Source organism: Lytechinus variegatus, chromosome 3 (genome assembly GCF_018143015.1).
Source record: "Lytechinus variegatus isolate NC3 chromosome 3, Lvar_3.0, whole genome shotgun sequence".
Taxonomy (NCBI): Eukaryota; Metazoa; Echinodermata; class Echinoidea; order Temnopleuroida; family Toxopneustidae; genus Lytechinus; species Lytechinus variegatus.
Window position 1 is genome coordinate 38,329,255 of NC_054742.1, and position 12,447 is coordinate 38,341,701.

Sequence of the window (12,447 nt, forward strand, 5' to 3'; positions counted from 1 at the left end):
GCTGCGTCGAAGCTGTTCCTGCTATACGTTCTGATTATATACATCCAGCATTTTGCCCGAATTCTTGTACCTTCCTCTATTTGGACGTAGCGCCAAGTGGGTGTGCACGATGGCCTCATAGTAGCAGTTGCAGTAGACATGGACAGAGTTGTTGCCACGTTCTTCCCGTGTACTCTACATTTATGCTATGTTGTTGGATTTGTTAGTAGGTCCTCATGGCGTCATTACTACGCACTGTTCAGACGGTGCTCCCGCTACGTGGACTTTGGACATGTTCAAAGCCCACGTGGCGGAAAATTGGTCTCCAGAGACCATGCAGACTATGCTACATCAAAACAGTTCTAGCTATGCTGTAAGTACGCTGTAGCCGTTCCTACTGCGCCATGGCCATTTTTCCTTGACGCGGCAAGAACTGCATGGACGTAGCGTTGATGTAATGGGGGTATCAGTTGGCGCTACGTCCAAATATACGAGACAAGTAAGTCGCGTAATCTGCTGGATGTAGTCAGAACGTAGCGGGAACCGTTTCGACGCAGCACTTACCGTTTCTGCGCGCAGTTGGTACACCGGACACTAAAAAAAACTTCACATTGACGTGGCGCGGACGCAGCACGCACGTGAAAATTTCACATCTTTCGAGAAAATCAAATAGTGAAGTTGGCGCCACGACGTAGGCTATCTTCTGACTTTCAACAACATAGCAGTAACTTCATGATCTGGTGGTTATAAGCACTAGAGTAGAACAAGATTTTTTCTATTGTCATCAGATGTGCTAAAATTATGGTTGTTTAAAAAAACAGTGTTATAAAATCAAGAAAAACATAAAACCTCAACAAATAGACCCCTGCACAAAACAGAATGATGATTTTTATATCAATATGAAATGTTTGTTGTTGTTTACTTGTGGGTAAATGGCATTTGTTTTGTGGTTTTAATTATTCTGTGCTTGTTTGAAAAAACCCGACCCAGCTTTTTTTTTCGCTGTTACTGTAGACGCCCTTAACTTCCCTATATAATATTCCAATCTTACAGCATCGATCGTGTTGCTAACGAGACATTTGTTGTCAACGGATTTACTGTTCCAAAGGGTATGCGAATCTTCATTCCTTTGTTTAGCATCCATCGTGACCCAATCTTGTGGCCTGACCCGGAAGTATTTGATCCAGACAGGTAAGCACATTATCATCATGTATAAGGAAGCACATCATATCTCCCATGATTTACAGCACATCCATTCCAATTCCCAAGTCTTATAATATCAGCAAGAACACTAAAACGCCAAAGGTTCTTGAGAAACAGATCAAATCTGATGAAAGATGTGTCAGATTATAAAATGAGAATGATTTTTCATGTATTCTTGACGCGGCGAAAGAATTGATATAACTCGAGGCGCCGCGGCGCGCCGTACTCTAGAAACAAAAGTGAGGCATGATACAAGTTGTAAACATAACATCAAATATAAGGATAAATGCTATGACTTCTGAAGACAGTACTTTGCTTTTTAGAGATGTTGACTGTTTATTTCAAACAACTTTGTGCTTATGGCGTTGATTTTTAATGTTATCGAATAAATATAATTCAATTCAACGTTGATTCAACATTCGTTTTCTTTGTCTTTAAATAAGTATCATTATTGAGCTAATCTGACTATGTTTTCCATCACTTGTTCAAAAGTCCAAAGCACATAACCTCCGCGTGCTCCAACTTGGCAGATTGTTTACATTTTCGTTGTGTTTTTTTATTCGAACATTGACTGATAAATTTTTTTGAATGATCACAAATTTCGATGAATGCTAGATTGCTAGGACGTCAGTATCACGAGAAAAAAAAGAGTCAAAGAACCTTACACCAAGACAGTGACTGACTAATTGTTAGATGGAAGAAAAAGCCTACTATGATAGTTGGGAAAGCATCTTTCCAAACAAAATGATAACTATGTTACAAACTAACATTCGATATAAACTTTTGTTGATGAGAGCAGATTCAGCAAAGAAAATCGTGAAAAGCACCACCCATGCGCTTGGATGCCGTTTGGATTAGGACCTAGGAGCTGCGTCGGGATGAGGTTTGCTGTGATGGAAATTAAAATTGTCGTCATTAGAATTCTGCAGAAATACCGGATCGAGACCTGCCCTCAAACCCAGGTGAGTTTATATACGTCTTCTATTTTTATTGAAAATGGCGCTTTTCATATTAAACCACTGAACTCTAGAGTTTCAGTGAATTAAACGGACGATTTGAACTGAAATGAGGGTCTTATTTAATGTCTATCAAAAGGTACATGCCAATGTAAAGGGCTGTAGGCAGGAAATTGAGAGTTCCCTCATGAAGGTTACCCGAATTTTATATAGCCTGTAAATTCCTGTCGTATACAGATGGGACAAAAAATTCCAAGACCAAATTAAAAAAAAAGAAGAAAGAAAAGGGAGAACAAAGAAAAGCAAAGGGAAAAGGGGAAATTATATTATTTGTTTTTACGTCAAAATTTACCACAAAATTAAATTTTCAATCTAAAAAGGCGATTCAAAATTGTTTCAACGTTTTCGAAGTTTCACACATCGTCAAGTTGTGCCCCCTTAATTCTTTGGCTCATTACACCACTGCTGTGGATATTGAGTCCCCAGAAACGAAACATTATTTAAATGCTTCACTGGGGAGGCTAATAGCCAGCCACCCCAACAAAAATAAATAATGAAGGAATTAATAACTAAAATAAAATAATTGTTAAAGATAAAATAAAAATAAAATCCAATAAAATGAACAAAAATGAAATAATAAAACACACTGGTAAGTCTATGGAATAGGAACATTCCAAAGGGAAGCTTTTCGTCGATAGCAGATTTTTTTTTATTGCACAAAATGTATATGCATTCAATTTTGAATTGAATTGAATCCCTGTCTACAATTACTCTTTGATATTTTTGAATATGATAATATTAATGTACATCTTAATTAATTCTAGCATATAATCAAAATCTGTATTAGTTATAATTGATACTATTACTTGAAGAAACTGTAAAACAAATTTGTAAACATGCTAATTTCAGCCTTTGCTGTGTAGTAGATTCTTATACGCATTAAGCCATTAATTGATTTGAATCGGGAAATTGAATTGAAATGTATTGTTTCTCTTAAAGTATTGTAAATTGGACTGATTGATCTAACTTTTATTTTTCTTCTTTTACAGATACCGCCAAAATTGGGAACCGGGGCAACTATTGCTCCCCCCAGCGGCTTCTCTCTTCGTATAGTCGAGCGAAACTAATTGGTTTTCAATTTTTCATCAAAGATATTTCTTCGTTCATTTTTATGCAAAGGGTCATTATCATGACTAACAAAATTAACGCGGTTGTTACCAATTCACTGCTTGAGTAATTGGCAAGGAAATTGAGGTCAAAGCTACCATGATCGGCATAAGTCTACCTCGTTCGCCAACACCCTGGTTCATAGGCGGCGGAAGCGGGGGGGGACGTGTCCCCCCTAAATTTGAGGAGGGGGGGACGGTCCCCCCTAAATTTGTTGTTGATGACCTTTTTTTTTGCTTGTCAATTATTTTCCTACGTCCCCCCTAAAATTTTTGGGTTGAAAAACTTTTTTTTCTTTTTTTTTTGCTTGTCAACATTTTTTGGGTTGTCCCCTCCTAAAATTTGTGGCTTCCGCCGCCAATGCCCTGGTTACCTAGTTTTTACCTGAAATATTTGAAAATGTCAAATGAGCGGGAACTGACCATAATTGACACCGCACCGACCAAGGTAGATCCACCCTTGATCGCATTGCCAATCTATGAAGACCTGGGAGAGAATATCTTGATCGGGTGTCGATCGAATCAGGGGCTGCTAAATCGGGAGAGGGGAATTCAGCCCCTTTAAAATTTTCTCCAAACCGTATACAAAAACGTAAAATTGCCGTCTGATGGGGGGGTCTTAGCATAAGTTATGCTCACTGAGTGTGGAGAATGGATATATTATGTAAGAAATCTGCAAAGATCAAACAGTGCGCGAATTTAATCACCAGAGATTAGCGACTGAAAAGTGATCGGCGAACATTATATGAGTATGTCGCGTCAGCAACAACGTCTGGTAGCTCAAGAGAGCGCCGCAAAATGTTGCAACGGTGTCTATAGCAGTTCACTTAAAGGGATGTTCCGGGATGAAAATAACAAATAGCGTAAAGTTCACTAAGCAAAGTGCTGAAAATTTCATCAAAATTAGATAACAAATAACGAAGTTATTGAATTTTAAATGCTTAGCAATATTTTGTAAAGATGCATGTCATCATGAATATTCATTTTACATGGGCTGATGATGTCACATCCCCACTTTCCTTTTTTTCTTGTGTTAGTACATGAAATCATATGAAATTGTGTCATTTCTTACACGTGTGAACAATGTGTCTCCTTTATAGTGAAATAATTTGCAGCATTGAATATCTAGTGCATTACCTCAGCTGTCAATCCAATGTTTTCAGTTCTTGGTAGAAAACAATAAACCTAATTTCATATAATAAAATACAAAAGAACTAGTGAGAATATGACACCATTAAATTGCTCATTGAATATTCATGAAGAAATGCATAGAACTGTTTTACCGGAATAATAAAAATCATTAAAATGCCATAAATTTGTTATTCCTTGTCCGATTTTGATCAAATTTTTAGAGTTTTGTTCGTCTGATTTTCTTCATCTGTTTATATCATATTATTTTCAGCCCGGAGCATCCCTTTAATGATTTATTACATGGATTACAAAGATTATTACATAGATTTCACTTCAATTGGATAAGGTTTGACATAGATGATTTAAAATATGTAAAAAAAATTACTTTGAAATTACATCAGTCTTGTATATATCTTCCTTTTCTTTTAAATTCAAAGGACCTTGCATTTGGAATTCTCTTCCCCGTAACATTAAACAGATTTCATATTTGAATTCCTTTGAATCCAAGCTGAAAAGCTTTCTTTTCAACCATCCAACATCTTAATTTAATTTATCCCATCATATTTCCTAATTATTATGTTTATTTTTAAGTACAAGTCTAAAATATGCTACTGTCCATAGGGACTGCCTCGACATAACCTTTGCTTTGTTCTTTTGCAGCTTCCCATTTCATGTTCATTTTTTATGCATGTATAGTAAAGATCCAAAATCTTAGCCTTTAAAAAAATCTTACTTGCATCTGACTATGTATCTTTGTTTCTTTATGTATTTTTGATATTTTTTATATGCTCAATATATTTGAGAATGGACTTGAATAAATAAATGAATGAATAAATAAAAAAAGTATAAATGACTAATACCTTGACGGATACTTCAATTGAGCTCCAGAGGCTCCTGCGACGGAAAAGAAGTTGAATTTTAATCGTTTTTATCTCATCCTTGAAATTAGTTTGATAGGGATATGCAGTAGATTTGTACAGGGCCTACGATTAAATAATGATTCTGCAAAAAAAAAATCAAACACACATATTGAAAAATACTATAGTTGCGTAGTATTTCTCTTATATTTACAAAATTGTATGATTTAAGTATGTTAAGTAGAATATTTTGTCTCAAAGATAGGCATGTATAGAGAAAGTAATAGCATACTGTGCAAATAAATATTTTATATAGAAAGCTATGAGTAAAAATTAAATACTGTTTTTGCTATATACTTTTTAAGCGTAATGTATATATAAAAAATATATCGAAACTTTTTGATAAATGTTATCTTTACTGTGTAAAAGACTTTAATGTAATAAGTCTCAGATTCACCTATGTCATTCAGTTGCACAATTTATAGTATAGATTTAACTTGTTCGCCTAAATTGATGCTCAATGTTCTGTTTTCTTATTTCTTACATTTCCTTGAAAAGTTGTTAGTTTTGCAGCATTTAATGAAAATCAAAACTAAAATAAAAACAACGACTTGCTACCCACAGAAATTGTTCAGTTTCATCAAGTAGCATAGCGGGCAAAAGTAAAATACTGGAAGTGAATTATTGTGTCATCACATACCTTCCAAAATCTTAGAAGATAAAGCCGAATCGTAAATACACAAACTGAGAGTCGTCAGGGTTTGGGCATTCGGAACATGACATCTTCTCGTCTTCACGTCCTATTATTTCGGCTTCTTGGGGCACTTTTAAGCTTCCGTACATCTGCGTAAACGCGTCTTGTCAATGGGCAGCTTGTCCAACAGCGAATTCTGAATCTGGGGTTCGCGCACCTTAACAAAAAATGGGATGTACTGTTTCGTTGTCTGTGATAAGTGAATGGATGAACTAAGAATCAACGACGACAAGAATAGCACCCCTTGTAAAACTCTTGTTGATGACATTGTACGATTAGCGAGTTTTCAAATCACAATGAACGGCTGAGAGGCCTTTGTCGAAAATTTGTAATCCGGGGCAGCTGATCGTATTAAGATTTGGAGCTGACGAAAAATTGCAAGTATGTCATTTGTTTAGAGTCACAGACGAACTGCTGTTCTGATTCACCGATTTTCGACAAAGACTTCTTTATCACGAAGGGATTTTGACCACAGATTTTCTACGATTCAGAAAACTCCCCGATATTACGGGGCAGGGTATATGCAAAGATTTATTAGTTGGGAAGAGGACAAGACGACCTGGAGGTGATGTCATTTATTCACAATTGAATAATAAGGGTTTATATAGAGTTAAACGACCAAATATCCAATTTGTCGCAGGGAAACATAAGGACGCACCACCGATCGTAGTGACCATTCGGTTTTGGTTAGACATGTTGAACATTCATAATCATCAGATCGATCAAATTATCAGTGCATGATTAAGTCTTTGCACAAATATCTCAATATCGTGCGATATCTGTACCATATAGGCTGAAGCTCAATTGATTTTACGGACTCCTCTAGGCCTATGGGGAAGACAGTAAGAAGATTTATAAAAAAAATTATCCAAACCGATTTTTTTTTAAATAAATACACACATAGTTTAATATTAAGAATGTTTTCTCATTTCCATTTATGGCGCTGTTGATTAAATTCCTTACTCGGGGCCGGGGCATAGATGCAGTGACCAATAATCGAACCCCCAACTTGGCGTGTCTCATCAGGCGCCTCACACCACTCCGCCATGCCTTCTCCCCTGATTGGATAAAGCGCACGATATCGTACACTTTTATTTCTACCATCACAATAGGGAGTACTCACTTTCACGAAGCTAGACAGATTCAAGAACATAGAAAATGTATTGTCAAATACTATTGTTATAAAGCACAACCAAGAGGTCTTTGTGGAAAATAAGGTAATCAAAATAGCAGTATCGCCTTGGACTCTGGACGAACGACATAGGTCTAGCTATTCGCAAATTATCAACTCCGAAACTGCCGCTCTCTTATTGTCGACAAAGACCTTCCAGCTAGGTTTTTATAGTCAGTTGATGGGCATTTTTCAATAATTTTCTGTACGTGTTCTTGAATACTTCCCCGTTTCATTTGCATAAAATCCCTATTATCGAACGAGAGATACCTCTGGTTTTGTATCGTTGATAATCTGATGCCATCTAAGCTTTATCTACATGATCTATGGGCTTACAACTGATATTTGTATTTTGTCAAGCTTCAGAGTTGAACAGATTTGAGTGCCCGCACTGATTCCGTAGTGAAATCGCATGACACAGCTCTAGTCTCCCAAAGGAGTCTGTAGGGCCTGTTACAACCGATAATTGGGACCTTTCGCAATCCTCACAGACGCTAGTATTACGGTCCCCTAACACAAAAGTTAACGCTTAATCATACACTTGATTTTTAAGATTGATTGTGCATTACAGTCAATATAATCAAACGTAGAAAACTGCTCTACGATCAATGCTAAGCTTTGTGTAACAGGGGGGTTACAGGCCCTACAAATCTGCTTTTCGTGTGCAAAATCCCTTTCCGCGACACCCGCACATGCATGTATAATTACGACTGATGGCTGGAGATATTCAAAATGCAGGACCTAAAATAGATTGACATGGATAAGAAAGTGGTTTTTCAAACAAATCGAGAACATATTGAGTGAGGAAAACTTACTGAATGAAGGCTTAAATATAGATCATTACAGTCCATCGAATCGATATTACATTTAATGTGGATTATTGGTGGATCACTGGCAATTGATTTCATGGATCAGATCAACCTCTCCAGCCGAACATTTCGCATGCGTTGATATGTACACATCATACGCGATACCTTTGAACTCGTTTCCTTTTGTTTCTTTTGTTTCTTTGTTTCTTTTGTTTACTCCTTATACACAAACGATATGCCTCTCGCACACGATGTGAGGGGCATTATGTTTTACATTCCCCAGAAATGGGGATTAGATTCAAATTCGGGGGGACCACTTCCATTGATGAGTGGATACCAGGCACGACCATGGGGTTTCGAAAAGTACCCAAAACAAGGGAAGCAATTCTTTTCCAGATTATGAAAATGCATCTCTTAACAAGTATTTGGCTTGTGAAACCCTACAAGTATTGGATATATATCCCTTTTTTCAGCATTTTAAACATCGTTTTGACACCCTTATAACGTTACATACGTCTATATACGTAACGTACCTGCCCACTCTGTCCCCTTTTACGGGTGGTCGCTACTGGTATCCACTAATCAATGGAAGTGGGCCCCCCGGGCGGCCTCTCGAGCTCTAGGAGGAGTCAAATGTGGCTTTGGAAAGTCGTCCTCAATCGGATAAATCGCTGTTACCATAGTAGCAACCAGAATTTTGCACACGAAACGCATATTGAATGTTTCCGTCGCAGATGCGAAACGAAAAAAAAATCTCATGTCACACAATTTACATTGCAGGACTGAGTGTTACGACCATGATGACGGGCCCAAAAAGTCCCTTCCAAAGTCAACTACCGTTGTAAATAAGCGTCCGCGTCCTCAAACGAAAGGTCGGGAATGTCGCAGCAACGCAGAGTGCGACATTATGCCAAGAGCGTCCGACGCATAATTGGGACCTTTCGCAATCTTCACCGACGCTAATATTAGGGTCCCCTAACACAAATGTTAACGCTTAATCATACACTTGATTTTTAAGATTGATTGTACATTATAGTCAATAGAATCAAACGTAGAAAACTGTTCTACAATCAATGCTAAGCTTTGTGTTACCGGGGGATTACAGGCCCTACAGATCTGCCTTTCGTGTGCAAAATCCTTTCCCGCGACACCCGCACCAAATGTGCATGTATATTACGACTGATGGCTGGAGATATTCGAAATGCAGGACCTAAAATAAATTATGACATGGATAAGAAAGTGGTTTTTCAAAAAAATCGACTACATATTGAGAGAGGAAAAACTTACTGAATGAAGGCTTAGATATAGATCATTACAGTCCATCGAATCGATATTGCATTTAATGTGGATTATTGGTGGATCACTGGCAATTGATTTCATGGGTTAGATTAACCTCTCCAGCCGAACATTTCATTTCGCATGCGTTGATACACGTATGTACACAGCATGCAATACGTTTGACCAGGGACGTGTTGACCTCGCGGGTTTCTTTTGTTTCTTTTGTTTAACCCCTTCTACACAAACGATATGCCTCTAGCACACGATGTAATGGGCATTATGTTTTACTTTCCGCAGAAATGTGGATTAGATTCAAATTCCGGGGGGACCACTTCCATTGATGAGTGGATACCAGGCACGACCATGGGGTTTCGAACAGTACCCCGCTAAACAAGGGAAGCAATTAATTCTTTTCCAGATTATGAAAATGCATCTCTTAACAAGTGTGAAACCCTACAAGTATTGGATATGTATTTTTTTTTCAGCATTTTAAACATCGTTTTGACACCTTTAATTATAACGTTACATAGGTCTATACGTAATGTACTTGCCCACTCTGTCCCCTTTTACGCGTAGTCGCTCTTAGTATCCACTAATCAATGGAAGTGGGCCCCCCGGGCGGCCTCTCGAGCTGTAGGAGGAGTCAAATGTTGATTTGGAAAGTCGTCCTCAATCGGATATATCGCTGTTACCATAGTAGCAACCAGAATTTTGCACACGAAACGCATATTGAACGTATCCGTCGCAGATGCGAAACGAAAAAAAAAATCTCATGTCACACAATTTGCATTGCCGGCCAGAGTTTTACGACGGGCCCTAAAGTCTCTTCCAAAATCAACTACCGTTGTAAATTAGCGTCCGCGTCCTCAAACGAAAGGTCGGGATTATCGGTTGTAACAGGGCCTACTACATTGCAGATGAATCTACAGACCCCTTTCATTAAATCATATATAAAGGATTGAAGTAGTGTTTATTGATTTGAATTGTTTATTGCTAATATTGTGGTGTTTGTCAAATCTTCATAAACCCAGTTTCTAGCAAATTCATGTACACTGTTATAAATCATCAAACAACATGAAGAGGGTGAGAGTCCATGTAGTAGAAAAAAAATATTGATTCATGATGATGATGATATTGAACGGTAAATATAGATATTGATATTGTCTAAATAATATATCAAAATAACAGCTCGTAATTTTGACAAACAAACATAAGGGTACTGATAATGATGTCAGAGCTACAACACGTGCACCATGTCAGTCACGTGTGTAATACAAGCTTTAGATGTACTAAATAAATGGTTTCGGAACTTTGCCACCATTGATGTAGGTTCGACAAGTGAATCTGTTTTTCAGGGGAAGGGGCAGTGTCGTACCGTTTAGTATGGAGTTGGGAGAGAGCAGGCGTGTATCCATAATGTTTTGCACCCCGGGGCCCGACCTCATTTTGGCGCCCCTGTGAATTTTTTTAAATGACACCCACAGTCAAACATACCTAAATGAATGTTGAATTATCTTATTTCATAATCACGTGAAAAAAGGGCAATCGAATCAGCTTGATAAAAGTAATGGCCCCATGAAAGCATAGAATTTTAAGCATTTATGTGAGCGGGAGCTGACGTTTCTTTACCAGGGTCGGATCCAGCTTTCGCTAATAGTGTGGGGCGGAAAATATTTCAGTATGTTTCCCGATCGGATATTCGAAGCACCTTTTGTAACCGTAAACATGATGGGTATAGGCATATCTAAACAACTCATGTGAGCACGAAACGCGAGCTGAATATTTTTGATATTCTGACCTCATTTTAGGTATTCGAGTAAACATTTTTGTGTAATCATGAACAGGATATCTAACAAAACATTTCATGCGAGCGAGAAGCGCGAGCTGAAATTTTTTGATATTTCGACCCAAAATTGGACATTCTAAGCACTTGTCTGACCACGAACAGGATCGTCACCTTACTAAACAATTGACGCGAGCCCGAAGAGCGAGATGAAAAGTTTTGATATTCTGATCTAAAATTTGCGCTTTCTAAGCACTTTTGGTAATAATGAACAGGATGGGCATCTAATTATGCATTATTTTTATGCGAGCGCAATCGCCCAAACTCTTGTGAAACATGAAATTGGCGCCCCGGTCATACGCTCCCTCGCCCACATGTAAAAGTTCCATTCAGCGCCCTGTTATGTCGAACATCGATTCGGCGCCCCTAGATCGAACTTTAATTCGGCGACTCTCCTTCCTTTCCTCTTCTTTTTTCCCTTCTCTCTCTTTCTTTCCCCTTTTTCTCTTTTTTTTCTTCTTTCCCTCCTTTTTCTCCTTTCTTTTCCTCTCTTTTCTTCCTCTTCAGGGCGCCCCCTTTTCGCCTACCCGGGGCCCCGAGGCCTCCCTGAATACACGCACGAGGAGGAGCGAAAGCAGCGCTTTTTTCGCAATCACGACGCGGCCGCTCTCTACAACGCACCAATTCCTTTGAAAATTCAAGTCAAATTACGAAGGAGAGCTGAGAGGCTTTTGTCGAAAGTAGGTGGACCGAGACAGCATATCATCCATAGATTTGCACCAGACGATCAATTGCAAATATGTCGTTGTCCAGAGTCACCAGACGACGCTGCTGTTTATTTGCTTGTGGTTCAAAACATTTCGTGTTTCTACCAACTAATAAAACACCATATAGATTTAACAATATACATATTTCTTACTGCTTATGACCATCGTTACCACCTTTCTGGAATAAGAGTGAGTTTATGAGAGAAAAGGAGAGACAAAAAATAGAGAGGAGACCGGTGAAGGAGAGTAGCAAGATAGTAATACAATGATACAAATCATTAGTATGATTTTAGGTAACTACTGTCGTCTATGTGCCTGCATTCACATGAAAGGTAACAAATTAGCAAGATATATGATCGTTATAATAAAGGTTCAAATCGAAGGTATAGGGGAAGTTTACTTAAAGGAAACCAAAATACGAGGAGAAAATTTATCTAATCAGAAAGAATAAAATGAGAGGAGCAATCTAAAACTTGTTTTATCAAAATCGGTTATAGAATAAGCGAGTTATGGAAGTTTGAAAACTCTTGTTGTACTTCTATAGGGATCCTCAAATTGGCAAACATGCTTTAAAATGGCAAATTTTGTGGACA

The 12,447-nt window shown here is 38.0% G+C and overlaps 1 protein-coding gene across 1 annotated transcript in view; it reads left to right on the forward strand.

The window, feature by feature from the left end:
* Positions 1-3,436, forward strand: part of LOC121410960 (cytochrome P450 3A14-like) — a 32,012-nt gene extending 28,576 nt beyond the window's left edge. Inside the window, exons 11-13 of the mRNA XM_041603369.1 lie at positions 1,033-1,170; positions 1,982-2,144; positions 3,188-3,436. Coding sequence (XP_041459303.1) covers positions 1,033-1,170; positions 1,982-2,144; positions 3,188-3,265 — 379 coding nt within the window. The 3' untranslated portion in view covers positions 3,266-3,436. The remainder of the gene's footprint in view (positions 1-1,032; positions 1,171-1,981; positions 2,145-3,187) is intronic.
* The last annotated feature ends 9,011 nt before the right edge of the window (positions 3,437-12,447 follow it).